The sequence below is a fragment of the Dermacentor albipictus genome, chromosome 8 (genome assembly GCF_038994185.2).
Source record: "Dermacentor albipictus isolate Rhodes 1998 colony chromosome 8, USDA_Dalb.pri_finalv2, whole genome shotgun sequence".
In the NCBI taxonomy this organism is placed as follows: Eukaryota; Metazoa; Arthropoda; class Arachnida; order Ixodida; family Ixodidae; genus Dermacentor; species Dermacentor albipictus.
The window spans coordinates 118,747,673-118,775,482 of NC_091828.1; the positions used below are offsets into that span (position 1 = coordinate 118,747,673).

At 46.7% G+C, this 27,810-nt stretch overlaps 3 protein-coding genes across 15 annotated transcripts in view; 1 reads left to right on the plus strand and 2 right to left on the minus strand.

The window, feature by feature from the left end:
* LOC135910324 (uncharacterized) overlaps positions 1-27,810 on the plus strand; it is a 312,252-nt gene that overhangs the window by 217,671 nt on the left and 66,771 nt on the right. For 12 of the 13 annotated variants that reach the window (XR_011508107.1, XR_011508108.1, XR_011508106.1 and 9 more), the window contains one exon: positions 22,541-22,823. Coding sequence is in view for 5 of the 13 variants with exons in the window: in XM_070524262.1 (XP_070380363.1) it covers positions 22,541-22,585 (45 nt within the window). In the remaining 8 variants the exon portion in view is untranslated. Of the gene's footprint in view, positions 1-22,262; positions 22,485-22,540; positions 22,824-27,810 lie in introns of those variants that run through there. The other variant, XR_011508109.1, reaches the window with a different exon arrangement.
* The window catches only part of LOC135910322 (uncharacterized PE-PGRS family protein PE_PGRS46-like), a 146,287-nt gene that overhangs the window by 75,547 nt on the left and 42,930 nt on the right, over positions 1-27,810 (minus strand). The window contains exon 3 of the mRNA XM_070524254.1: positions 883-1,212. Coding sequence (XP_070380355.1) covers positions 883-1,212 — 330 coding nt within the window. The remainder of the gene's footprint in view (positions 1-882; positions 1,213-27,810) is intronic.
* Positions 4,101-27,360, minus strand: LOC139049066 (uncharacterized). Its single transcript, XM_070524258.1, has 4 exons — positions 26,945-27,360; positions 25,675-25,869; positions 23,942-24,155; positions 4,101-4,326 (listed from the first exon to the last, which is right to left on the minus strand). The coding sequence occupies exons 1-4, from the start codon at positions 27,089-27,091 to the stop codon at positions 4,265-4,267; spliced, it is 618 nt and encodes a 205-aa protein (XP_070380359.1). The 5' UTR covers positions 27,092-27,360; the 3' UTR covers positions 4,101-4,264.

Sequence of the window (27,810 nt, forward strand, 5' to 3'; positions counted from 1 at the left end):
TTCGCATGTCGCGTGCGATGCTCTACCAATTGAGCTACCGCGGCGGCGTTTCCCCATCCACTTTCTTGGGTTGTGGCTTCGGTGTCACTTGGTGTCAGTGTTTGTTGGCTCCTCATTATATGACTATATATATATACATATATATATATATATATATATATATATATATATATATATATATATATATATATATATATATATATATATGTTACTTCATAAATTAAATATGGATTCACTGCTCTTCTTTGCGTGTTTTTACAGGTACATTCCTTTTCTTCGATGATGGACATTACATTCCATCACAGCTCCTTTCTGGGCACGGCAATAAGGCGTACATAAGTCCTTCGTTCAATTTTCGTGCTTAGTTCTACGCACAAGTAAAATAAGGCACGTGTGTTCCGGTTGGAAGAACTAGAGCAAAAAAAGCGCCTCCACTGCATTTCTCTCGGCCTGAGACCGAAATTGTTTTATTACACTGCAACCAGCATCTCCACAGGGTTTCTCTTTTTCTTGATCTTCACGGTGTTCACAGACGCTGTTGCTGTTGCATCTGTTGTTGGCCCTGGCCACCGAAGCTGCCCAATCTGCCAGAACCCCCTCCAAATCCACTGTAAGAAGGTCCTCCACTGGGCCCATAGAATCCATCGGTTCCGAAACCCTGTGCGCTGAGGCCGGAACCGGAACCGGAACCGGAACCGTAACCAGATCCGGTACCATAGCTGCCACTGCCGTAGCCGGAACCGCCATTGCCGTAGCTGGAACCACCGAGTCCGCCGCCGAGTCCACTGCTGAGTCCACCGCCAAGTCCACTGCCGAGTCCACCACCGAGTCCACCACCGAGTCCACCACCGAGTCCACCACCGAGTCCATTACCGAGTCCACCGCCGAGACCACTGCCGAGTCCACCGCCGAGTCCACCGCCGAGTCCACCGCCGAGTCCACCGCCGAGTCCACCACCGAGTCCACCACCGAGTCCACCGCCGAGTCTACCACTGAGTCCACCGCCGAGTCCGCTGAGACGGCCGCCGCGTCCGCCGCGACCGCGCCCGCTGCCTGAACCCCTTCGTAATGGACTGTAAGAAGGTCCATCCTCGGACCCAATGTATCCACCGCTTCCGAAACCTGGTGCGCTGAGGCCGCCTCCGGCACCTCCGAAGCTGGAACCGAAGCCGCCACTGCCGGATCCGGAACTGCCCATTCCGCCGGAACCACCTAGGCTGCCGCCGAGGCCGCTGCCGAGGCCACCGCCGAGACCGCTGCCAAGACCGCCGCCGAGACCGCCGCCGAGACCGCTGCCGAGACCGCCGCCGAGACCGCTGCCGAGACCGCTGCCGAGGCCGCCGCTGAAGCCGCTGCCGAGGCCACCGCCGCTGCCTGTAAATATGTTCATGGAGAGCTCATCAAGCCTTTATTACATTTCATAATTGTGGTAGCACCAGTATTTTCAAAGAGAAAAGAAGTTCGTGTGGATCTGTGTGCAGTCTGGGAAGCTAGTCACGCGTGTATATATATATATATATATATATATATATATATATATATATATATATATATATATATATATATATATATAATTGTGGTGTGTGTGTGTGTGTGTCATGAGAAGCCAGGCAACGACACCAAGGAAGCACAGGGGAATAGAAAAAATTACTTGTAGCTATTCATTAAATTACAGAAATGTGAGTGGTCACCACCAATCACACAGGCTTTTGAGTAGTGGCGCTGGCTAACACTCCCAGGGTTAGCTCTAGTAGTGAAACGTAAGTGCCCCAGAAAGGGGACGCGAAAACAGCGCCGCGGTAGCTCATTTGGTAAGAGCCTTGCACGCGTCGGGCGAAGTCGTGGGCTCGTATGCCACCTACGGCCAGTTGTTTTTTAAACCACTTTAAGTTCCATCAATTTATCATTTCCTTAATTAGTAAGTAATGCCCCCTATGCTGTCATTGGTGTCTATTTGTTGGCTTCTCATAATATGACTGACAAAAGTATCTCTCCTTAGCAACTTTCTAATGTGGTGAACGCGGTTGTAATCATGTATGCTAACGCATTAAGCAAATGCCAGTAAATGCTTTGGCATTTGCTGGTAAATCGTCCGTAAATTTGTTCTTACAGTACCACGTTTTCGCTTAGCCAAAAAGCACAAGCGCTATGCAGCATGTTTTGCCTCGGCTTTGGTATTATGCACTATTACTCTAGCAACTAAAGTGCGCAACAGTAACAAGTGTGAGAGTGCTCACTATATATACTTGTCGTGGTGAATTACTGACTAAGGCGTTGCTCTGCTAAGCACGAAGTTCAGGGTTCAATGGGCTGGAATAGTTCTAAAATTCAAATAACACTGGCGTACCTCAGGATTATTTTGACCACTCCAGAAGATAAAAGTAATCGGGAGTCCCCCACGACGCCGCTTCTCAAAATCAAATCTCGGATCTGACACCTAAAAACTATTTTTTTGTAAATTTTGATGGGGACAATAAATGTGTGCATGCGTCACAATTCTCAAGCACAATTAGCATTAAAGTGCACCGCCAGCTGCACTCTTTTAGGGTCTTTTTGCGACAATTAAAGACGTTTTGTCCACTAAGCGTCCATACAGTGAACGTGTCCGCGTTGAGTTAGGAGTATAAATGTACACGACTTCTTGCGTTGCTCGGATTTCAACCAGGGTTTTAGGCTGAATTCACTAAAGCGCATTACACCTTTCTTGAGCCTTCTTCCAACGACCGCAAAGTAGGTGGGCCTAATTTGACGTACATGGCAGCTTATCTGCGCTTTCAATGACAAATCTTGCAGTAGGACGTCAAGAACTTCGGTAATTTGTTTCGGGTCACTGGTAATTTGCGTCGGGTAATTTTTTTTTTTGCGCTAACCGGGATTGGAACTGCTGAGGGGTTCTCTTTCTGACAAGTAACTGATTTTGCTCCGGAGCTGCCAACTCATAATTAATCTAGCAACTTATTCGAAGGGAGAGGTGGGAGGGAGCGGATATTCCTATAGGGCCTTCTTAGGCAGGAAGATATCCCCAGATAATTGAACTCGGAAATGTCAAACATTCTTTGGTGATAGGGAGGCCCTAAGAAGAAACTCACTACAATGTAAATAGCGCAAAGCTGGGCATGGCAGGAAGCGCACATGAATTTAAAGGAAAGTTCGGCTCACTACGGATCTTTTTTTTTTCGATATGAAATTGAATAAGGTTATTCAAGTACATCGATAACATGGGCATCGCAGGAATAGAAGAGTAACTCTTTATATGTAAACACTCGCGTAATTTAAATAAACTTTATAATTTAGGAGACCGTGATAATTCTACCTGGAAGTTGGAAGCGGGACATTGCTTTATGATATCAAGGAATATAAAACTTGAAAATTTATGCGGTGATAAATGAAACTTCATGTAGTAAATTCAAAACACAGTTATTCTCCAGGATACAGCTATTGCCGTTAAATGCAGGCTTTATATGTGCGTAAAAGCAAACTATCCTGACGTCTCAGTTTACAATACGAGTATACGAATGCTTATTACATTGCGTGCGTCATATCATGGTCACATGCAAACATTACTAGGCGTTGCATATTTTCTCAGTGCTGACGAAAATGGCGTTGATGACTTCCCAGATAACTGCGATGCTGATCAATTTTGCTGTCTACAAGGTATTTCTACTGCAAAGAAGGTCATCCTGAGAGATTTGCAGATATGTTTAGCAATGCTCATCTTGTATAACTATTCTGGCTTAGGTGCGTGCAAACTGCATCAATCTTTTCCGCTTTTTACATCTCAATAGATTCGATTCACACTATTCATTGGTCTGCGTTGAATTCCAATTAACAAACCCTATGTCTGACTGCACATTTTCCAAGCGTCTAAACTTTTGAATTTTTTTTAATTAACGTCCCGCGCTACATACCAGCTTACTCTCTGTCTCTCTCTTTAGCGCCAATCCTCATCAAATTTACTTGTGCGATGGTCGCTATGGTTTAAACTCTTCCGCAGTAAAACTATAGCTGTTAAGGCAATGTATGACGGGAATCAGACGCATAAAATGCTTAAAGTCTTGGATCACGCATCCTCGTTATATAGAAATTGCACAACAAACTCACTTTGGCCAAAGCTGCCACCCATCGGTCCGCTCCACTGCACGCTCTGCTGGTAGGAGGCCCCGCAGGCCACGGAGGCGGCGAGCACGCAGGCAACAAAGAGACGAGCCATGGTTATGCTCTTGGAGTGTAGAAGCCTTGTGAAGACGTAGAAGACAGGTACTCCTTATATACCAAGTTCGCACTGCTGATCGCCTGTCGTCGGGAAGGTTAGGCTACGTGGCATGCCTGAAAAAAAAAATAGCTCTTATGAAAGCTCCACGAATTGATGTCACAAACTTCTATTGTCTTGCAAAGTAAAACCTTTTTTTTTCTTTATTTATTTATAGACACAGCCATGGACAAGACGGAACGTCGTCTGAAAGTGTGCTCATAGTGTTTTTGCAGGCGAGCGACCTTGCTTGCTTGCCGCTGACAGTAGTGACAGGAATTGTCGAAGAGACTTCTCCCTAGTCTGTGATTGATATAGAACGATAAAAATGCCGTAAAAGTTAGTTTTCTTTACTGACGCTCGCACTTGCCTCACCGCATACTCCCCAAAGCAGTGACGTCAGCAGCGTAACTTCCAAGAAAGTGTCGCAACGCGTTTTCTCTTGCTGCTTCAATTTCAGCCTAAAGTTTAATCCCAATATTACTAGATAGAGCTTCTTCATTGATGAAGCACCGAGAATATTATTAATCTGCATGCCTTTTATTTTCACTTCTACACGGGATCTTTCAGCACTCATATAGAGAGAGGGACAAATAGCGACCACATTGAATTCGCTGAAGTAGCAAAGCTGGTGAATAAAGAATAAAGTAAGCGATATTCGCAGTTATACCCTCAGAAAAATTGAGAAAGCCGTAGAAAATGGCGACAGTATAAAATCAGCGAGATGAAAACTTGCCTTGGGACAGAGCAAGTTGTACGGAGTGGTAGATAAGCGCGTAATTTCTTCGGAAAGTTTCTTTATATACGCATTATAATCGGCAGACGCCGACTAGGTTTACTTGTACAGCACCCAGAACAGGCACGCAGGCTTCATTTGAAGTAGTGGCGAACAATGCAGAGGCTCCTTCTACAACAAGTGATGAAGTTATACAGGCCTTTCAAGGTATGTTCATGGGAAAAGTGACAGGAGGAAATGGAATAACGATTGATTTAATCGAAGACGGAGTGAATATTATGTCCGAAAACTTGAGTCCCTGTATACGCAATACGTCACGACATCAAGCGCACCAGAGAGCTGGAAGAATTTCAACCACATACAAATCCTTAAGAAGGCAGACGTTAAAGAACTGAAAAGCTATAGCCCTATTCGCTTCGTTTCAGTATTGTGTAGTAAATTCAGAAATTTCCAATCCAATCAGGGCAACACTTTAATCAACCAAGAAAACTAGCTGGCTTCGGGACGGAATATTTTACAATGGATCTCGTCTTTGCCATCTACCAGGTAATTCTAATGAGTACACTCATCCTCTCCAGCTGGATTTTATAGACTATGAAAAGGCACTCGATTGAGTATAGATACCAGCAATAAAAACAGCGCTAAACGACGGGACGAGTGAAGGGACACAGACAACGGCACTGACTAACAACCAAAGTGTGTTTATTCCGTCAGTCAGCATATATATGCTCCGCCGCTATCTGAAACCAGAGAATCTACAGCATAGGGCATGCGCAGGGGGAATGCAATTAATGTGATAAGAAGGCAATCTCCTTTGGAAGGAGAGAAATGGACGGGAGGCTTACACATGCTTCACCACTAACGTGAATGTGGAAGGCTTCGGATATAAGGCGTGCGCGGTCATCACGATATTTTGACAGATAGGTTACACCTTCGAAGGATGGCTTGCAGCCGCATTCATTGCAATGTAGTGACAACTGACTATCTTTTGCCCGTTTTTTAAATTTGTTGAAGTGTTCGCGCATGCGGTCGTTGATGCAACGCCCCGTTTGGCCGATATAAAAACGCTTGCATGAAAGAGGGAAAGAGGGACGCCGACTGGGTGCACTGGTACTGCGCCACTTTGTCTGTGCTGATCTACAATAAACCTCTTCATTGGCAGCTTTGGTTACTGTGCTCCTCAATGACTTTCTTTGATGCCAGCTTGTGTAGCAAAATATATGCCACTTAGAATGTGAAGCTCTTTTATTTATTTAGTTTCCGCTATTTCTGAAAAATAGGCGCCTCAAGAAGTGTGCTCATTCGGACAACTGTCGCAGGGCGTCACGCCGCCGAGCCAGCAAGGCCGACAATACGCAAGCGGATGTCCAGCAGCTACACACTTTAGCCGGAATGCGACGCGCCGTGTATAGCGAATGACAGTGTCAACTTTCTCGTAGGCAACGAACAATGGCACACAACAGCACGTCGAGCAAGCACGTTTCGCTCTATGGACTTTTATGGCGAGATCAATTATATGGCCACTCCAGCCGTATTTCTACTGTCACCTTGGGCATCACCGTTGCCGTCGCCGTGAGGTTCTGTATGAGTGAAAGCGTGTGAGGATGAGCCGGCGAACGCGGTTCAGTCTCGCGTGCGTGAGCGAGGAACGCGGCCAGGGTGCGTGCCCTCTCCGGTGGCGCGCGAGGCAGGAGAGTGTGGCGAGACAGGAGCGGCGTTCTCCTCGAGGGGCTGCTACGATACCTAGATGTCCTCCTCGCCCACCGCTCCGTACAGAGTGAAGGCAACCGCGGCGTCTACCACGGCGTAGACCACAGCAATCGCGAAGCCGCAGTAGATGCCTTGGACGGACGCCGTGGGGACGCGTTGCCGGCGTTCGTGCGTCCAGAAAACGCTCTGTGACGTGGACAAAGTGTGCGCCCGCGTGCGCCTCGTTCTCAAAGCAATCTGTAATGTTCGCAGAGTGCGCGTAGTGTCGGTTGGCTCGTATGCGCTGTGCTTTCTGCGTTACATACGCGTTGAAGCGACAGATGAATGGAGGTTAATTGGCTTGCGGCTGCTGCCATGATTCCTACCTCCAGTGTTTTGGAATCCAGTTTTCGCTGTCTTTAAGCGACGTGTGTTCATGTTCACCTGTGCGTGCGTTACACAATGCTCGTTAATTTAGCGAAAACGCGTTGTCGGGCTAGTTGGCTTGAATCCAAGATAGAATGTGTAAGTCCGTTTGGACAAGGACGTAGAAAGGAGCAGACACAGAAAGGCAACATTGTGTCCGTGTGTTTGCTTCTTTCTACGCCCTCGTCGAGTCGCACTTACACATTGTATCATTGTTAATTTGGTTAGTAAGCGAATGTTTACACGTTTATACGGCCGATAAAACGGCTATCCTTACTAGGTACAGAAATCTGCTAATTTGCTATGTCAATTGGTGCTTCGCCTTTCGGCGCAACAGAAGTTTTTACTATGCCGATGAACGAATTTGGTGCGCTCAAGGTGACATTAAACGTTACATCACGAATGTCCTATGCCATGAAAATCACCGCCAAACAGTGTTCATACACACAAAAATCTAAAAATGAGATAGTGTCAGAAATCTTTCGGTACGCCCATTCCCACAGTCTGTGGGATATGCATAATCGTTTTGCTTACCAGGCATCTTTTCACGGTTAAAGGTGGCTTTTTTGTATTCTGGAAGGGTTATTCACTAATGCAGCCTAAGTAAATTTCTCTTTTTTGTCCCTTTTTAACGTTGCCAAAGAAAGGAATCCCGACAGCGCGAACAAAAGAAGCCTCAGGCTTCTTTTGTCTTCGTAGAGTGATTGTCCCAACCGTCTTCAGAGAGTGATCGTCCCAACTGGAGCCTTCACCTTGTTCGCCTCCGGATTCGACCGTTTGAAGTCACCGTGTTTCTGCGAAGCGTGAAGATTGTGGAATGTGGAATTCGCGGGAACGTTAATCCATTGACAACGTCACCTATCAGCATGGAATCTATGTGAGAGAATTGGTTGCCCTTTGGAAACACATTCCGCCTTGTTTAGATTAGCACTAGGCGTGTTTGCTTGTATGCGAAAGGAGCGTGCGGATTCGTTAGCGCGTTACATTAGCCACTGTGGGACGACGTTTCCCTGTTGTGCATTCCTCTTCGTCCGAAAGACTGTGGAACGTTTATTTTCTGGCGACTTACGTTCCGCCGGTGAGTTTAGACGAGCGTGTTACACTGTGGAAGCCATCAGTTCCGTTCAATGTGATAGGGGAGGTTTCCTTCGCACCCCATGAGGCCACTTACCCCTTCTTTATCTGCCCTCTCTAGTCGCATCTATGCCATTCACTCTTCCGACTTACCGACACACGTACGGTCGGCGAAGCGGGTCAATAAACAACAACAAAAAAGGCACACGCACATCTCTTTTTGTCCGTAATTTTAGAGCGCAGCTATTAGGCTCCGGTTCCTGCGTTGAGCGTCGGCGTAACCCAGCGAACGAGCACGGCGAAGGATGAAAGAGTGAATGGGGAGCGCAGCGGGGCATGAAAGACGGTGACATCGAAGCGAGCGCGAGGAAGAAAGCCGTGGAGGAGGGTATGGTGAAAGCGTGAGAAGAAAAGCGTAATGCCGTGAAATGCGGCCTCTGCGTCGACAACCGTTACGAGATGGCGCCAGAGTAGCGCACCATCTCCGGCCATCAGCGGCGATAAGTTATGTCTCGAATTTATCGTTACACGAATTTAGCGAAGAGAAGTGCGGTCATAATGAAACACAGAGCACTATGGGGATACAATAGGTACGAGGTGCTCTGGAGTATGTGGAAAGATCTAATGCATGGTTCCAGACATCACATTTTGAAATGCTTGTTGTTTGTTTGAAATCAGGGACACAAGCAGGTCTCGATGGTTACCAAAGGTCAGTGGGACGCCTCGCATTGGGCGCTACAGGGAGACTACAAATGACGCTGCGCAGGGTGGTATTGGCTAGACAAGTTTTGAAGTGAGTGAAGCTCCCAGTAACAATAATTATGTGGAACAACTGACGAACATTGAAGAAAGTAAACGGGTTGGGAGAGTGTTCAAGTATTTGTACAGGAATAACATCGATTCACAGTGGAGGAAAAGAACTGGGAAGCTTACCAGAAAGTATGCGGCCTGTATGATGAGAAACGCAGCGAAAACGAACCTCAAGCGTGAAGTAACAAATGTTGAGACGATTTCATGGGTGGAGGCAATGGAAAAGAAACCTGCACATGAGTAACTACTTAAGGAAAATGGAAGAAATCACGAAAGAAATAATTTATGATAACTCAAACGTAGGCTTACTAGTTTTCGAAGCCAGACCAGGATGCCTTAGAACACGCAACTATAAAGCGATATATAAAAAGATGCAAGTGTGTGTTTGCTGCCGTAAAGCTAGGGGAACGATGGAGCATGGTTTATTAGAATGTGAAGTTACCTGCCCAGCGGTCGATTTAAGAATCGCTGGCCTCATTGTAGCCCTTCTCCCCAGCGAGAGCAGGGGGAAAGTAAACATGTCCGCAACAGAGATTAGTAAGAGGCGATTGGGAAATTGACGGAAAAAAAGTAGGGAAACGACAAACAACCGAGGCGCACCAAAACAAAGTTCACACCATATAGTTTCAGAAACTTTGGTTGTGGAAATTCATCATGGGCTTTCTTTTTACCTTCCTTTCTTTCTTGTTTAACATAGGTAGGATATTAGGTAATAAAACAACACGAACTTGGTGGCGCAGAACCGCCATACCATTCCAAAGCGGACGCTCATAACATCCATCCATCGATCTTCTGCTCACCGATTGCATGCTTTGAGCGCGTCCACCGATAGAAACGCTGCATGAGCGGAAGCCTTGCAGAAGCGGAAGCGTTAACCTAGGTAGGGTATTAGTCAGCATAGTAGCAAGAGATTGGTGGCGCAACCCACCGCCCCCTTCCAAAGGGGACGCTCATAACATCCATCCATCCATCCTGTCTCCTGCGGCTGCACTGAACCCACACACTGCCTCTCGCGATCTCCCGATTGGGGGAGTAGTCGGGTCACACTTCACTCCATTTGTAATGTGCCGCACGAGACCGATTGTCCACTCCAGCAAGTATATTGCTGAATGAACACACCTATAGATTTCGCATTAAGGAGTGTCGTGATGATCGGTAGAATATTGTGCTCCAGAAAGAACCTGTACACCCTGGGCCACACCCGAAGGCGGTGCAATTTTTCGCAGCGTCTTCGCAGCGTTCTGCTACGAGGGAACTACTGGGGAATTAGAGCCGTCCGCGAAGGCGGAGATTCAGTTTAACGCGGCGTGCATAAGCGTTGGTAGCCACGAGGAGAGAATAGGACACACTGATATGCTCCCGCTCCTGGTGCAAGGAGGAAAGTCAATAATTTTATGTAGTGGCCGAATGGAAGCTAGAGCGCACACAAGTGATTCGTTATACAGATCATTCCGTTCTAGAGGTGTTCGTTGTATAGGTTCTCGACTGCGGTGTCCGTCGGGACAAGACAAGCCTGCGTACGGTTTGAACATGGCGCTGCCTGTGTCTGCAGCGTCACGGGTTCTGACCAACTACTGATGCAGACATCTGGGGAGGTATTCTGTAGGAGTCCACCTATTGGACTGTCCATTTCGGCCACTGCTATTTGGCTGGGGACGCTCGCCTCCTCCTCGCTCGTACAGTTGAATCCAATGAGCAGTAGCCAAAATGTACATGTGGACTCTTACAGAATACATCACTCGGTTCGCATCGCCATTGGAGCCAAATAGTATACGCGTTAGCCTAAATTTTATTGATCATAATGGCAGCACTGGTTCTGGCAATCTTTGTAGCATTTTGACAAATATTTCGCCATATTGTGACTGACGAAAAAACATGACCAGTGGTCGCGAAGCGCTTCGTCAGCAGAGAACGTCTTTTAGCACAATGTCTGCCAAGTCTTTAAAGTGCACAGAGGCGATGTTGAAGGTCATCTTTGGGATTAAGCACTTCTTGAGAGCCGAAAAAAAGCGCAACCTCGACGCCGGCCGTCATTTGCAAGAAAAGTCACATTACGGTGAGTGTCACCGGGTTGGTGTGTTTTGATGCTTGCAGTAAGCCAAGATGACGTCAAAACAAGGTTTACTGACGAGCGGCATATGCCCGTTGACACCTGGTGTACATACCAAGTGGCACACTTCCAGTGACCCCACGGATACATTTCTAGTTGCATGTACTTTATACATTTCACATATATCGTGGGTGTTCTTTCTTGTTGCTTGTCCCGCATTTAGGTGATTAGGTACGCCACAGTGTTACCGAGCACAGCAAAATAAATTGTCGAATATAAATGCTGGTGCTTCCCGTCTTTGCTTACCGCGGTGAGCTCTCTAGGGGGGGGGGGGGGGGGGGGGGGGCATTTGGCGGAGTGCACTAATTCTCTACATTGTGTATTACGTGGTGCCATGGATGTGGCCCGTGCTACTCGGTATGTGCCCGAATGCATAATTGGGTTACTGGGTGTGTGCTATTGGCTACGTGCCACAGAGTATGTGCTAGCGATGCAAATATAACCGTGTATTGACTACATATGGTATTGATAGCCTTTTTTTATGAGTCGGGCGCGTAAGAAAGGCCATCGCTAGCATTAATAACGATAGTACTATCGGTGTCGCTACCCGATTGCTCTATGAAACTGTAGCGTTGCGATTCCTCGTGATGCCGACCAATAGGAGGCCAGGAATGAGCAATTTTTAGAACGTTCCAAGTTACTGACCACATACAATTTCGCGCGTCATTGCGTATTGAGAGAACACAAGTGCGACGCTGCTGTGTACACGTGAATATGTGGCTTCGGATTGGCATAGTTCTTGTAAAGCCGGGACACTTCGAAGGGGTGCCTGGTTAGCACGATTCCGTCGGTCACAATGGTTGATATTTTATCAGAAGAGCGAGTGAGAAGACGTCTTAGCTCGATTATTATATAGCAACGTGTTTATTTTATTCAGGAGGGGTGATGGCTGAACGTACAATTATATGAAACGCAAGAAGTGTCGGCGACACCAGTAAAGTAGGTGGGCAGACGACAAGGTCCGCGCTGGCATTGCGACAGGTTGTCGTCTGCCCTTGCTCTTTTTCGCTTGATTGTAAACTGTAGCTGTGTTGGGTTCACTGAAATATGCAATACGGGCGAATGAAAACCATATGTAAACCTCAAAATATCATTTTAGGAAAGCAATATTTATGCAGCCATGCCCACGTATTAGGCGAAACCTCACTCAACGCCAGTCAACAGAAACCTCGCGCACACATACGTATACCATCAAACTCCCATAGACGGGGGCGCCAGATTTTCCTCTAGGTAATATTGTGCGAAACTCTACGGCTGGCTCTGAACCGGGGTTTGCTTCTCCGTTACCCAGTCGACGCTGTTAGTCACCGCTACACACAACATAAATTACACGTCCCACATGGGCTGCCTGCCTACTTGTCCATTCAAGAAGAGTGCATTTCGAAGAGTCCACAAGACGCGCGGCAGGCTTCGGTGGCCAACGCTCCCTACTACTCGTTTGCGGGACAGACATTGAAAAGAAGTCCGAGAACGGAAACTGGCTAACTAACCAATCAAACGTCTGCGCAATAAAACTAGAAGAGTCCAAGAAATCCATTCGATTTACTGAAGGAGTGATGTTCTCGACGGCTTTCATTTTTTACAGCGAGAAAATTCATGCAGATATATTTTTTAGTAATTCTGCATGAGTCATATCTGGCGATGACTAAGTTTACGTAAAATGCAAATCCCTGGAAGACCTGAAGGAAAACAGCTCCTGTGGTAGAATTTCTTTATCAAGTTGTTGAATCCCCACGTGTGTGCACTATTTCAATATTTGAGCTTCATTTACCACCAACTTACATCCGCATTCTCAAATGACCTTCGACCCTCGGCTGATGAAGGCACTGCGCTAATGAAGAACTGCAGTGATGCGCCATTCAAATGCAGTGACCACTTCCATCGAGGGGTTCCACCTCCTTGCGCTTTCTCCAGTCGAGGTGGATTGTCGTCCGGGTGGGTGTACGTTTGAAATAAGAGGGTTCGTTTCCTAATACGATCACTCGAGAAAAATAGCTTCGCTGAAAACTTACTAGAATAATTCACGCATGGCTGCAGTCTATTTCGGAGAGAGAGAGAGAGAGAGAATAAACATTTTTATTAGGTGAAGCAGCTAGGGAGAGGCGTCCTCAGTCCAGAATGCCTTGAGCTCGGGCCGCGTCCTGGGCCCTCGCAATCAGCCGTTGCTGATCCTCGAGGTCGGAGCTGGCCAAGGCTCTCTCCCAAAGCTCGTTAGTGGGGTAAGGGTTCGGATGATTTAATGGTGCCGCTCTGCAAACCCCCTACTATGTGCCTGAGGGACCCGGGCTCTGCGCAGAAGCGGCATTGCGGAGAGAATTTTGTAGGGTCTATGAGGTGATTCCTGGTTGGGTGGGGGAATGTATTGACCTGTAGAGCCCGGAGGAATCGCTCCTGCTCTCTAGGTAGTGACTTGTGTGGGGGTGCATATGTTCTGCGGGTTAGCTTGTAGTGTTGTGCGATGTCTTGGTAAGAGACTAGAAACATTTAGGAGCAGTTGATGCAACCTAGCTTCTCGTGTATTATATTTCGTTGTTTTCGACAAATGCTTTAAAGAATTGAAACAACAAATGAAGTGTTGTACGATTGCTTAAACACCCTTTCGCTGCCGACGTTGTTTAGAAAATAATTTTAACAAGACCCGCAGAAAGTGCAGGGTAACGATAGGGGCTTTCTAAGTTACCGTATCTAATCGGAGCCTAGAGACTTCGGCTCCATCGCACACAGCGAAGATTTTTTGTTCGCCAATTCTCATACATGATGAAATTGTTACGCTGAAAGTTGTAGCGCATATAGTCGCGTCACTCTAAATGTATAGACATTTCGGAGCTCCACGTAAGGGGGCTTTCTAAGCTACCGTATGTAATCGAAGCACTTCGAAGTTCACCCAATAAGAAACACTGTCCGTCGCATAAGGCGATTGCTTTCGTGATCGAGTGTGCAGCAGTGAGCGAAGTCGCTTTCGAAGCTGCTTTTCGCTGCAACGGGCACGAATCAGCCAGAAGACAGCGCTAACGAATCTCTGAGCACACGCGGCACCTTAACTCTTCCGTAGATCGCTTTGAAGATAGGGACCCGCATCTCCCTTTACCACGAAGTAAGCGGCGAGAACTCAGGGTGCGAAGCTATCACCAGTCGGCACTCTGTCCGCATCGCAGGACGCTTTCAACATATGGTCTGCGTGGCCGTGCCATACGCAGGCGCCTCCGAAGTACGGTTGATCACGGTTCGTAGTGGTACTACGCGGATAGACGCGGCGCTAAAGAGCGATAACGGCTTATAGTAATCGGAAAGTCATCAGCACACCTGGCTTCGTCGTTTGCAGCAGTTCCTGTCGGCGCAGCGTTGTCGTTTGGATTGGCCGAATTGTTTAGAAACATTGATAATGACACCGGGCTGCGTGGTGATGAGCAAGTTGCACAATGTTTACGCATACTTATACGATTTACAGTTGAATTTCCACGTGAATTCTTCAATCTATCTATCTATCTATCTATCTATCTATCTATCTATCTATCTATCTATCTATCTATCTATCTATCTATCTATCTATCTATCTATCTATCTATCTATCTATCTATCTATCTGGTTGTGTCTGTCTGTCTGCCCGTCCGTCCGTCCGTCCGTCCGTCCGTCCGTCCGTCTGTCTTTCCGTTGGGTACCTGGTAGCGCATACTTGAATAGTTAGAGCATTGTGTTGGCTACGCTAAGGCTAAGGGTGCAAAGCAACAGTGGTACCACAGACAACTCGCCATTGCTCCAAGCGGCTGCAGGAGCTCGATAAGGGTAAAAAAGACTCCATCCCCAAAGAGCATCGCGAGCTCGAGTAGTCTCTGTCAAGTAAGTATGTTTCCTAATTGTTGAAAATTTCTACGATACCCTGATTTCATGTCCAAGTTTTATCTCCCTTCCATCGTTAACCCAGCAGTCTGAGAAGTTGTGGACACGCGTAACTTTGAGAACTGCGCGATTCCTACGGCCATCCACGTGCAGTCGCGCGATGGTCGTGTCGGGGACCTCCAGGGGGGCTCGGATATTTCCAGGATAGGAGTCCTCCCGCTCTCGGAATGGAGGAGCGACAATCCATCAGCGGGTCTGAACTTGCTCGGCAGGTCAAGTGGTTCCAGGCAAGGTGCGCTGGCGTTATCCTATGTAGAAGAACCTTCTCGTACGCAATGTCACGGTCGAATCCGTCACGCTACGACTGTAGCTCCGGTTGACGATATGCCAGCGCATAACTATGTCCGACATTTCTCCATGGGTCACGCAATGTACAGCAACCAAAAACAGCCGTCGCTGCCGTCTGCGTCAGTCACGGTTCCACCAAGACGATGGCGCCGCGATGCGTCACAATGACCCAAATAGCTTAGCGCAAAAAGCAAACACATAACTAGCTACGAGAACGCTCGGGAACGGGACATGCCTCTCGCCGTCTGTGGGGATTTCAGCGTGGACCTCACGAAGCCCCAAACGCGTCGTATTTGGAGTACACGAGGGAGGCGTTTGGCGCCATGTCGGCCTCCCTCAATATGGTTCCCACGGCAAGAACCGGCAGTGTGCTCGATCCCATCTTTGTCCACGAAATCAGACACGTTGACCTCATATTTATAAATTGCACTTCTCAATCCATGCTCCTCTGCTCATCTCCATCAGCGATAGACAAGAAGATGATGAGCTGCTGTTTATAGCGTTGCCAAACCCATGGACATTTTTTCTGAACTGTACAGAGGTACAAAACATAAATATCGTCACTATATATCAAACGTGCATTATTGTATTTACAAAACGCACATAGAAAGGAACTATACCGCATGAAAGTAAATGAATCTCTTCTATTCATTATATGATACAACCCTGCCTTTGTCTTGCTAGTTCCACCATCGCAACAGTTGGTCAGGTATAATCATTAACTACACACCTGTCATGGACAACACAAATACGTGAATGCGACTTAGCGATTCTGACCATAGTAGTGCGGTTGTCCCCACTATTTCAAGACAAAATATTCGTAGACGAAATATTGAAACATTTTACATATACGATGAGAAGCAATTGAGGTTTGCAGCATACATTTTACGTTATGAGTCGATGACAGATTGTTCAATTTCATTGTTCGAACAGACCTTTCGTGCGCCTCGAGGAACGGGATTTATATCGTTTAATTTCCACAACTCAACTCAAGTGTAGTAGGTGACGCGATAGGCTGCCAAAACGTGTTGTGCCGGCTGATTAGATTCCTTGAGCTCAATACGTCAATGGGGAATGCTTTTCCCGGATCAGCACCAAAGCGCGTCTTTCGGCCTGTCTATGCGCCATCAAAACACCTAGAAGAATCGCAACTGAATACGCCCTACCAAACCAAAAATAAAGGAGTAGAAACAAAGATCGAGAAATGGAAGAAGTGATGAACTAACTGTCTCGCGCGTCGCAAACGTCAGGCTGTGGCCTGGATTGAAAACTACCCACATAGCAGCTCGCATTCTGCGTTCGCGCCACTCTCAAGAAAGCGACTTAATAACCTTGAAACAAAAAAAAAACTGAGGAGCCACGCGTCAACCTGTATTTTTTTTTTTTCGGAAGGGACCGAAACGGCGTCTTGAGAGAGTATTGATCTCCACGCCGCCATGACATAAAATATTCTGATGGGCATTCATGTCACTGCGGCCAGAACGTTCAAGCTAGTACGTTTACATTCACACCATCGCGCTGCGTCTTCGGTAAAACAAATTGATGAAATACTACGCCGATAGCAACCGCGTTTGGCAGCTGCGCATTTGCCGCAGCTGTCGCCCGATGAAGCCACAATTCTTCCACGTGGACAACGTCTGTCGAGAAAGCCCTATATATGTCCCTCTTCGCTGCAGCTGCACAAGACTTGAAAAGCTTGAGCACTTTAATGACAGAATAAGGACCTGCCCAGTACGCTTCGCAATCAGGGGAGAGGGGGGGAAGCCTACTACCTAGGGTAAACCATGGCACACGATTCGTTATGCATGTTGCTGTTGTAGGCACATTAGGCCTTCTCTCTTTGTTTCTGCTTAAACACGGCGTTGCCTCGTTGAAGAACCACCCGTATCTACAGGATCAAACCTCAGTTTCACTCTCACTGAGACTGCTGATTCCCATCCTCCTCCCGTATGGCATGAAACTGAGGATCTTTCTGCATCCGGAGCGTTCTCTACACTACCGACTGGGCAAAGTAAGTTGGCTCGAGGCATTCATGACATTACGTAATTCCAACAGACAGTCGCTTGCCGCTTTGGATGGGTTAGAGGCGTCTGTCAGTGCTTTAGAATCTTCATCTAAATCAATTGACTCCAGTTCAATTTGCGAACTACGTGCTGAAATGAGTTCCTTATTTTCTAAAATTACTAAGCTAGTCTTAAAAAATTCTGACCTAGAAAATCTTTTTTTAAGAATTAATCTATATTACAAGGTATTTTGGAAGAGTTAAACCAAAACACTGCCACTCTGTTGTCCAACGTTACGTCTGCATTTAGCGAGACTTCTACAATTAGCTGTCCCCTCGTTGAACGTGCCCACAGATTTGATAGAGCCGCGACTCTCCCACTCGTCCTATTATTCCAAAACTTTCCAGAGTTAACGACATAACCGCTGCTCTAAAAAAAAAGACACTCATAAACTCAAAGACTAATTACTTCAATAAAAGGTCGTTTCGGTAAGGATTTGTTCTATTTGAACAAAAAAGGAAAACATCTGGGAAGCGTCAGTTCCTTAACAAAAGTTTGGTCGCAAACTTCAGTACTTGAGGACGCATCACTCATTTGGTCACCTCATCAGGCTTACGTAATGAATTACCTTGAATTCGTTCAATATCGCGACGCACGTTTCATTTCCAGAAAGTGCAACCGTCACTCGAGCGGACCAAACATTAAATCACTGCTCTCTCTTCCTACTTTGCAATCACGGAATCTGCTTGCTGGCACCGATCATTCAACGCTGCCTCTTCAACAACCTTACCGCACATTACGTCCTTTAAACAACCTTCTAAGCTTTTAACGCATTTCTGGCAGAACTGCTGCATTTTATTCAACTGCTTTGCCGCAGGCTACCATTCACTGCAATAGTGTTACGGAGCACATCGTGAACATGAGTGTCCAGCTTGCGTTCAGGAAAAGTAACAGCCATTTTTTCTCATTCCTAATGCGTCATTAACTATTGTCACGTGATCATGAGAACTATTGGGGTGGACTTGGTGGCCATCTTCCTAGTCGTCTCAGGCAAAAGTCCATGCTCCGGGGGCAGTCCTTGTAGCCTGCGGCTACCTCGCTGGTTCTTGGCGACGTTGGTGTCTTCCGCGTGAGGGCTTGGGTCACGGCTTTGTGGGGGCGTCTGGTACATGAACGCAAAGCACCTCCACCAGATGTCACGTGGTCGTGGCGTCAAAGAACACAGTAGCAATACTTTGAAAGGCAAAAACTAGCTTTTATTGGGCGAACCTGTGCCCACAAAACAGGCTACACTTAAAGCACAATGAAAGCGGCGAACACAGTCGGCGATCGTCGAAAATGTGATCGGCGGGTCAAACGCGTTGGCTTTTATACACCAGTCGTCGAATGTTCCATACTAATCGTTGTGACCCGCGTGCCTTCCACAAAGTTCTACACCATTCGCGTCACGCGATGAAATCAGATAGCACTAGGTTCGGCGACTACAGACAGCCGGGTATAAGCATCGATAACTTTCCAGAAACTTCGGATAAATGCAGGCGCGTCCCGCGCTGTGCGATTACATTTGTAAGGCAGCGAAACGTGGTCGCCCGATAAAGATAAGTACACGTGTCACTATTGTATAATGATGCTTTTTTTACTTCTCAGTGATCCACAATAACAGTCAGTAAGCATTCCTGTCCCACTCCCTCACCCCTCCCACAGTGATTCGATGCTGGAGTCTGGGAAGCGACGTGAATAAATAAAATACATAAATATATAAATAAAAATGTACAATCATGGGTTCAGTGACACGGTTCGTTATAAATGCGATGGCAGTTCAAGCACATTAGTAAATACATCTAACGAACCATTATCTTCTGTACCTGCGTCTTCGACTGCCGCCTCATACACTCCCTGACGAGCTCGTTCTGGCCATTTCGACAACCTCGTCGTTTAGAACATTAAAGCTTGCAGTATTGTTAAAAAAAAGCTTCCACACTTATTGGTTCTTATTTCTATTTATTCCCCTCATGTTATTCGCATCGCTGAGTCATGGTTACATAGTAATGTTTACGATTCCGAGTTTACCCCACCCTGTCTTATTGCCGTGCACCTAGACAGTATTCGTGGCCCTAGCGGCGGCGTCGAACTGCTTATCAGCTCGGATCTTCGTTTCAGTTTTACCTTCTCCCCCGGAGACAGAATACGTGCTGTGCAATAGTTACCTGAATAATTATACTGTTTTTATTAGCGTTATATATCGTCAGCCCGGTTCTTCACTTGATCTGCTACATGCTATTGCGCATTTTATGTGCCAGGCTAACGTTGATTCGTCATGATGCATCTGCGTGGGCCATTTCAACGCTTCTGGCATGAACTGGCCATCACCAAAGAGAATAGATCGTGACGTAGCAATTTGCAATGCACTAATAAAGATTTCCTTGTACTTTGGGCTCGCTCAAGATGTTCCTAGTCCTACTAGGTTTAATTTCATCCTCGACTTAATTTCTTTAAGCGCAGATCTAGCCCAAAAGGACTGCTCTAGGGAGTTATGCATGGATTTGGGCTTGTTGTTGCTTCTACAAAATTGCAATGTCCGTGCAGACTCACTAACCAGACCAGGCCTGTCTGACAAGCGCACGCGCAAAAAGAAACACCAGGAACCGTTTGTTGAATGTGCGGGAGCAATTGTTTACAACCTTCCTTTAAAGTGTGGAAAAAAATTACGTGGGGAAAAGCGGAAGATGCCTCTACGAGTGTTTAAAGGAACACCGGTATGACGTAGCAGAAAAGCGGGGTGAGTTCCTTGACACTCACTGCAGGCACTGCAGGTGGGCTGTTGCCGGGGTGGATGATGATTATCGCTCGATTTGTGCTCCAGCATACAAAGATTGCTCCATCGTGGGAAGAACTCGAAGAAGATTAACTCGCGAAATGATCGAAGCAGAAGTGATTGATAGGCATGGGGATAACTGTGTGTCAAAACCATCAATTGCCCTTTCGCGCAGAGAGTTAGCTTACTTGCGCAATGGTGTGTAAGGAATTTTTGCAAACAGCGCATGTATGATCATGTGCGCGAAAACGTTGTGTATATGTGTGGGTCATTTGCTCAAAATAAAGATTGTTGCAAGTCAGCGCCGGTGTGTGTCACGTCTTCTATTCGTCCTTGTCTTTTCACGTGCTATAAGCCTCACGTTTTCTTGGGGGGTAATTGAGCTACACTGAGATCATGACAGGGTTTTGTTGCTGCTGTGTTGTCAAACCTCGAAATTACTCTATACGTTTATTAGTTTCCCGGGCTTCACTCCTTCTGGACAATTACATTACTGATCTTTTAGCTGATCATTTCGATGCGTTTTGTGCTTAGTCATACACTTATGATAAAAGGACTGGTGCATTACTTTGAAGAGCTTGTAAAGCCGTGTATAGCCAACCATTTGTGGCCGTTAAAACTAAGAAAGGTAACGCTAACCTTCCTTGGATCCCTAATTTTAAGCTTCAAAGGGCCAAATATTTCATTTTTTCACACTCTGTTAAGAACTAACCTTCGTTTACCTTTACGATGCTTCATCCACTTCATTCAAAATTGGTAATGACGTCATCAGTGATCTGTCAGTAATATTTGCTGCTTTCAACAAGTATTTTTAGTCTTTATTTATACTTGATCCCGAATGCATTCCTTCTATCACCAATATAGTTTGTTATAAAGCAATCATTCACATTGACATAAACAAGGAAGGCAGTCTTAACCTCTTATTAAACTTGTGTTCGTAAACGTGCACCAGTCCAGATGAGATACGCAATGCGTCTTTTTTTATTAAAATGAATATTAGGAGAGGTTGGCGCCTTTATGGTGGCACCGGCTACCCCTTGTCACTTGGCAGAAAAGAAACAAATTAGCGTAAAAAGGGAGAATAGCGACACAAAATATGGCACTCAGTAGAATACTGGACGATTAAAAAATATGCAGTCCGACAGTACATGAGTCGCAAAGTTCTGTGCATTAGTTCAGTCCACATACGCATATACAAAGCAAGATATTTTGAACAGCCAAAACACGCAACACATGTAATACACTGCAAGTACAGAACAGAATTATGCTTGTTGCGTAAAAGTTGCAATCACCACATAAACCAATTATGAACCACGAACAACGTTTGTGTTACTCATTTAGCGTATTCAGATCATCTAATACTTAATATTTTCCCAAAATGTTGGTGCCCCTAAACACTTTTTTCAGAGCAAGAAGTGCTCTTTTTTGAAGGCCCGCAGTCGGCCATGCGCCAAGTATCTTTTTCAGAGTTCGCTATTCTTTGCGATCATCAAGATTACTGCCGGTCATTTTCGACAACTCTTATCATCTGCTACTGTTCGTTCCTCATGTAAGATAGCTAGAGTGCTTCTTCTTTATCAATCAGCTGACAAGCAGCCTTTGTCGAAATACAGACCAAGTTAATTGACATCGCACTCATGCAAAACCTTGGAACATATCATTCATAAGCACACGACAGCGGTTGGCAGCGGTGCGCAAGCAGCGTACAGAATCGATCACACTTGTCTAGAGTGGCCCGAAGGCTGCTCCGCACTGCGCCTGCGACGCCTACACTCTTAGGCAAAGTTACACCCTTTGGCTTGCCCCTTCTGCCACACAACAATAATCGTTATCGGCCTTGATGCGTTTCCTTTCTTTAACGCTGCGAGGCCGGTACTTTCCAGTAACGAACGGCACGCGCGTTATCAGCATAGAACAGTTTGCACCCTTTGGAGTGCCCCTTCTGATAACGTGCGTGCGTTCGTTACTGGAAAGTTCCGGGCTCGCAGCGCTAAAGGAAGGAAACGCATCAAGGCAGATAACGATTATTGTTGTGTGGCAGAAGCGGCAAACCAAAGGGTGTCACTTTGCCTAAGAGTGACAAGCACCGGATTCGAGATGTGTTGGCGGATAGCGCCACGCGCGTGGACGCTGCGGCATTCGCGGGCGGCCGAGGTACAGACCTGCGTGATTTACGGGTTGCGAGCACCGGCTTTTCATCACTGGACGAGCACTGCCAGCTGAGCTGCGAACGTGACACGGCTAGGATGCTGCGGCGTGTATATCTTGGCCGCCCGCGAACGCCGCAGCGTCCACGCGCGTGGCGCTATCGGCCAACACATCTAGAACTCGGTGCTTGTCGCTAGGTGTCGCAGGCGCAGTGCGGAGCAGCCTTCGGGCCACTCTAGGCAAGTGTGATCGACTCTGTAGTACAGGTTCGCTCACCCATCCGTTTTTTACGCAGATTCTGCACGCTTCGCCAAGGAGCAAGGGGCCGAGGGACGACTGACTGCCCCGTCTACGTCAAGGAACAGCGTAGATTTCATCTCGTTCTGCACACTGTCAAGATCACTGACTCGACGGCCCGGCTTCCCCAGCTACCTGGCGCATCGCCGCACGGCCCACCAATCGGCGTGGGAGGCTCGTACCGGCTGCCTTTATAAGGGACGGCACTGCGGGCGGCAGCTCAGTTTGGCAGCGGCGCGCAAGCAGCGTACAGGTTCGCTCACCCGCCCATTTTGACGCAGGTGAGACTTGGGCGTTGTTGAATAGTTATTCTACTGCGGCGCACTGCTGCCTAACTTTGATTGTAACTTTGACTGCATCTTTGCATGTAATCTCTAAGAATGGCTGGCAATGCTAAGGAAATTACGAAGGCTCTTCAAGACTTCAAACGGGAAATGAGATTAGAGATGCTTAGTGTCAAGGACAGTGTTAAATTTTGTAGTGACACGTGACGCGAAGGCACTTCGACATGAAATTGGTGAGCTGATTAAGTTCAACGAAACCTGGCTCCTAAATTAGGGCAATGTTGTCTTACTACATATTTAGATATGCGCCACGACGAGCTTCTCAGGAGCGCCGGTAGATGGCGGAATGTGTCCTCAGAGATGCGCGTGAGAGGATCCCTTGCGGCGGTAGAGCGTTGGCATTACGGCGTGTCACCGCATTACTTGTATGACAATCGCTTTAAGGTCGGCGGTGATTGAGATGAGATGATTTCTACGAATTATTTAATTGGTTTATACAGATACTACACTTGCACTTGCGGGGGTTCGTGTAAGGAAACCGAGTTTAAGCGTTTTCAGATCACATGTCTCCACTTTGCCGAGTTGCGAAGAAACGCTTAACTGAAAAAAAAAATTTCATTGTTGTTATATGAAAGTCCTTTGTAGCTTTGCTTTGTAGCGCACCTAATTTGTACGCATCAGCAAAGGATAACGTGACTTTTTGTACGATGGCGTACAGGCCACTCGAAATGGATGACTTGGGCGATAGCATATGCGTGCTGCGGCTTTAACATACGGTGTTCGATTGAGAGAAGAATGAAAAAAAAAACTTGTGAAAAAGGGCGAAACTAGCAATGCGGCGACGATAGGAGAGGAACGGTAGTGCGGATTGCGCGTTCAAAGATGAAATACTGACGTCGTGTGGATATGAGGAATGAATTAATCGGGCGGCACGATTTTGAAACGGCTTCCGATTCTGTGATTAGATACGCTTGATACGGGCTCCCGATGGCAGCTGCACATTCTAATCTCAATCCGAACCTTGTGCCTCCAACGCGAGTGGCCTATGATGCTGCGAGGCACCAAAAAGCCAAAATGATTCGCGCATTGTTCTTTTTACGAGCGTAAACGCTCACGGGCGGTAGGTGCATCTTGACTCGCCGACGTCACTCTAGGTTCGGGCGTACGAAGCGCGCTCCGAGGAGAGATGAGGCTGATGGAGGGTAGCATGTCGATGGACACACTCCGTCCCTTGGAGGCCGTGGGCCCTCGCTCCACCATGGGGCTCACTGGAAGCTGGCTCTCGTCCAGGGGCATGTTGCGACCCCTGAGCACTGTCAGCTCGGCCAGCTGCGATGTCATATTCAACGTAATGTACAGTCACTCGTGGCAATAATTTAAGCGTGACTATTGCGGCCAAGAACAGCTGCTAAGGCGTAATGCCTGTTAAATAAGCGTAAGTAAATAAGTAAATTAAAAATAAGCGTAAAGAGACGGGAATAACGAAACACAAATGCAAGCGAATGCAAGGTACAATACGAAGGGGCGGCAGGGAGGGGAAAACAAAACAGAAGATTTGTAAGACATAGGGGGCAGCCCCCCCCCCCAAACATTGAAATCTGCACTACTACCTATCTCATCTTCTACTACAATATGTGATATTATTATTTGTAGTACCAGAAACAAGATTACAATATTTATCGCCATGAAAATGCAAAGGAACAACTTGTCGGGTTCGTTACTGGCGCACTTCATGCAATAAATTCCAATGCGAGTCAAATGTACCCGTGTATAGACAGGTATGGACTGGCAACTCATTGCCTAGAATACGCGCACACATGCACAAGACGTTTAGAGAAGGAACGTCCTATATATGACACATCAAAAACATATTTGAATTAGGAAGGAACAGCGCCAACTAAGACGATCACAAGAGGGGAGAACCACACAGGACAAGCGCCAACTTCATCTAACTTTATTCACAGAAAATTCAGCAAATATAGGAAAAACAGACATGCGCACAATGACCATCATGCGTCATCTGCCAAACCGCTCCAGATATGACATTTCACTTTTGAAAAGGGTCACGGAAGTATCACTTACACAGTTTTTTCCTCTTTTCTTTATATGGAATGCTTCTAAAACCTCACGTGCCTTAGTTTCCCTACTTCTGCCAAGAATCTTTATCGCTCCGAACCGTGGTTCACACTTCTTGCAGTACTGGCATTGTCTTTACTGCAAGAAGTGTGAACCACGGTTCGGAGCGATAAAGATTCTTGGCAGAAGTAGGGAAACTAAGGCACGTGAGGTTTTAGAAGCATTCCATATAAAGAAAAGAGGAAAAAACTGTGTAAGTGATACTTCCGTGACCCTCTTCAAAAGTGAAATGTCATATCCGGAGCGGTTTGGCAGATGACGCATGATGGTCATTGTGCGCATGTCTGTGTTTTTCCTATATTTGCTGAATTTTCTGTGAATAAAGTTAGATGAAGTTGGCGCTTGTCCTGTGTGGTTCTCCCCTCTTGTGATCGTCTTAGTTGGCGCTGTTCCTTCCTAATTCAAGTATGCACCATCTAGCCCAAATGAATGTTCTCCTGAAAAACATATTGTGGAACAATATGTTTTTAACCAAGGCATGGAATCGAGGGTGACAGCCAGTTCAGCACACGTGTTTGCGCATGGGGCAATTATTACATTTATGGTCAGTTAACAGAAAATTTGTTCAGCCTGAGCCTTTTCTGCTGCTATACCATTTTACGCGATTGAGTTAAAATGGTATGACAACATGCAAAATTTCACATGCGAATCACACAGAGCACCATATACAATTGTTACGCTTTCAGCAATACAATGAAATGTTTGGACGTACAAGTCGTTCAGTCTCCGAAATACCATGCGGTGACTCTGGGGTCCGCCCAGAATTTGACCCCGATAAGTAAGTAGTAAGGGCTGCTGAGTGTCTTGGCTTGCGTGTTGCTCGACGATGAAGCAACGCCGGGTGAAATGCTTGAGACGGTCGCCTGCTGATCAGATTTGCTTGTAGCAAGCGCAGCAGCGGGAAAGCCTGCGGTTTCAATGATCAGTAGATTTATGTTAGTGAGCAACCGGCAGGCAGCCTACCTTTTTAGCGAACCTTGATTATTCAGGTAGTCTTCGTTTTAAAAGGAATGACATCTGTAAGGCTACCTTATTCAGGCACTCGGGTGTAATGGTGAGGTTGAAATGCGGCATTCAGTCTCTCCGGCTATTAAAAACACAAATTTCAAGAGGCAATCACGTATTCTAACACTCTGGGTTTGCCACGCACATCTGAACGCCATCTTGGAAGCTCACGGAACAGGACAACTACGTTGTCTTGATCCAAGTGTGCGACGCTTTTTCGCTAGGTCTGGGGAGTTGGTACTTGAGAGCATGACTGTTATTTCAGCACCTTCTACTGCTTTTACGGAGTGATATACGTTATTTCGATTTGAACTAATGTCTTCCATCCCAAGCCCCTATTTCTGTTTCCTTAATTTTTTTCAGGATAGGTATTGCTGTTTTTTTCCTTATTCGAATCTTTATTTACACTCAAATGGCGATTGCAAGCTTCTAGCGGCTTGTGCGGTCCTCTACTAGTCATCCACACATTCATATCTCTTATACCCCAGTTTCCCGGCTTTCAACCCTTCAACCAGTTGGCATGAGCCCAGAGATTGGCACTCGGCTGATGTCAACTATAACCTCAATCTATAGAACCTCGAATACACAGTACGAAGCCCGTGAGACAAGTTGAAGTATTACTTAGGGTTATCTTACACTAGGGAACACCACAAACAACCAACGAACGTCAGAACCTACAAAGCACAAGCGTATTGCATTGCTCTGTCACTGAAAGGGCCCCATATCCAAATATTATTCCGTTCTATAGATTTGCCGCTTGAGGTGAGAAGTTCTACTAGAATTAAGTGCATGTCAGTAAGGTTGTCATTGTTGTAGCAATCGCGACAAAGGTATGCCGCTAACGACTAAGTTACGCTGTCATAGCTTTACCAATAATTCTCTTGATGAACCGGTTGTGTGAAAAAGCTTACAAGCCATACAGGAAAATCCTCTCGATATGCTAATTTACTGGGGTGGCCCCATAACACATCACTTACCCGGCTTTTTCGCGTCAGCAGGAGCATGCCCACTATCGGTTTTGTCCTTGCTGCTGCCTTCGCGTTCCGAAGCCGGTCGACCACGTTGGTCGCTCGAGGAGGATCTCGCTGGAATGCTTCCACAATCGTTCTTCGACTGGGGAACATATTTTGGCGCACCCCTGGTGTCTTCGGCCATTTCTTAGCTGATCCGGCTCCTAAACGCCTTAGAGGCCGACGTCAGTCAGCGGTCAGTGCGTGTAACCTGACTGGAGCCGACGGTGGCAGGGGATTCCCTGCGGCCCTACAAAATACGGCCGCTCGCCCGACTCGTGTAGCTCCGAGACTCACAGGGTGTCGAGAAATTTTCCTTGTCCTTGATGATGACGGGTTCCTGCTTTCAGATCGCCAGGGCCTTTGTCGTATTCCTAGGAGGCGGAGTCCATTTCTGTGAGCACCCCTAGCAGAGCTCAAGAACGGCGCTTCTTCTTCTTCTTCGTCTCGCTCGCGCTTAAGCGTGGGTGCTCGCGTGAAAGCAGGATCATGGCGGACGCAAGAGCATAGCTTTCAGAAATAAACGTCAGTGGCGCCACCATTTCCTGCGTGATATAACACTTACATATTTTTCTTGCACAAAGTGCTTGCTAAAGGTGTGAGAAAGAAAATCACCGCCCCTTCCAGTCCGTGAACATGGTCGAACAGCGAAGCTGTGTTAGTTAGACCGAGTTTTGCACCATGCAAGGCAAACTTCGCAAGTAGTCTGTATTGTAAATCTTCTGTTTCACCATCCTCTCACCTCATTTTTGCTTTTGCGTGCTTGGCGCAGGGAGCTAGCTTTAGGAGTGTTTTTTCTTTCGCGCGTTCTCAGGGTTTTTTTGTGTGTGCGC

Excerpts from the sequence above, each read along its gene's own strand:
- LOC139049066 (XM_070524258.1), bottom strand. The coding sequence starts at position 27,091 with ATGTTCCCCAGTCGAAGAACGATTGTGGAAGCATTCCAGCGAGATCCT. Across the intron at positions 24,156-25,674 it reads TTTCGGAGACTGAACGACTT|CTGGCCGAGCTGACAGTGCT; the intron begins GTACGTCCAAAC and ends ATGACATCGCAG. Across the intron at positions 4,327-23,941 it reads TCAAGATGCACCTACCGCCC|GCATGCCACGTAGCCTAACC; the intron begins GTGAGCGTTTAC and ends TTTTTTTTTCAG.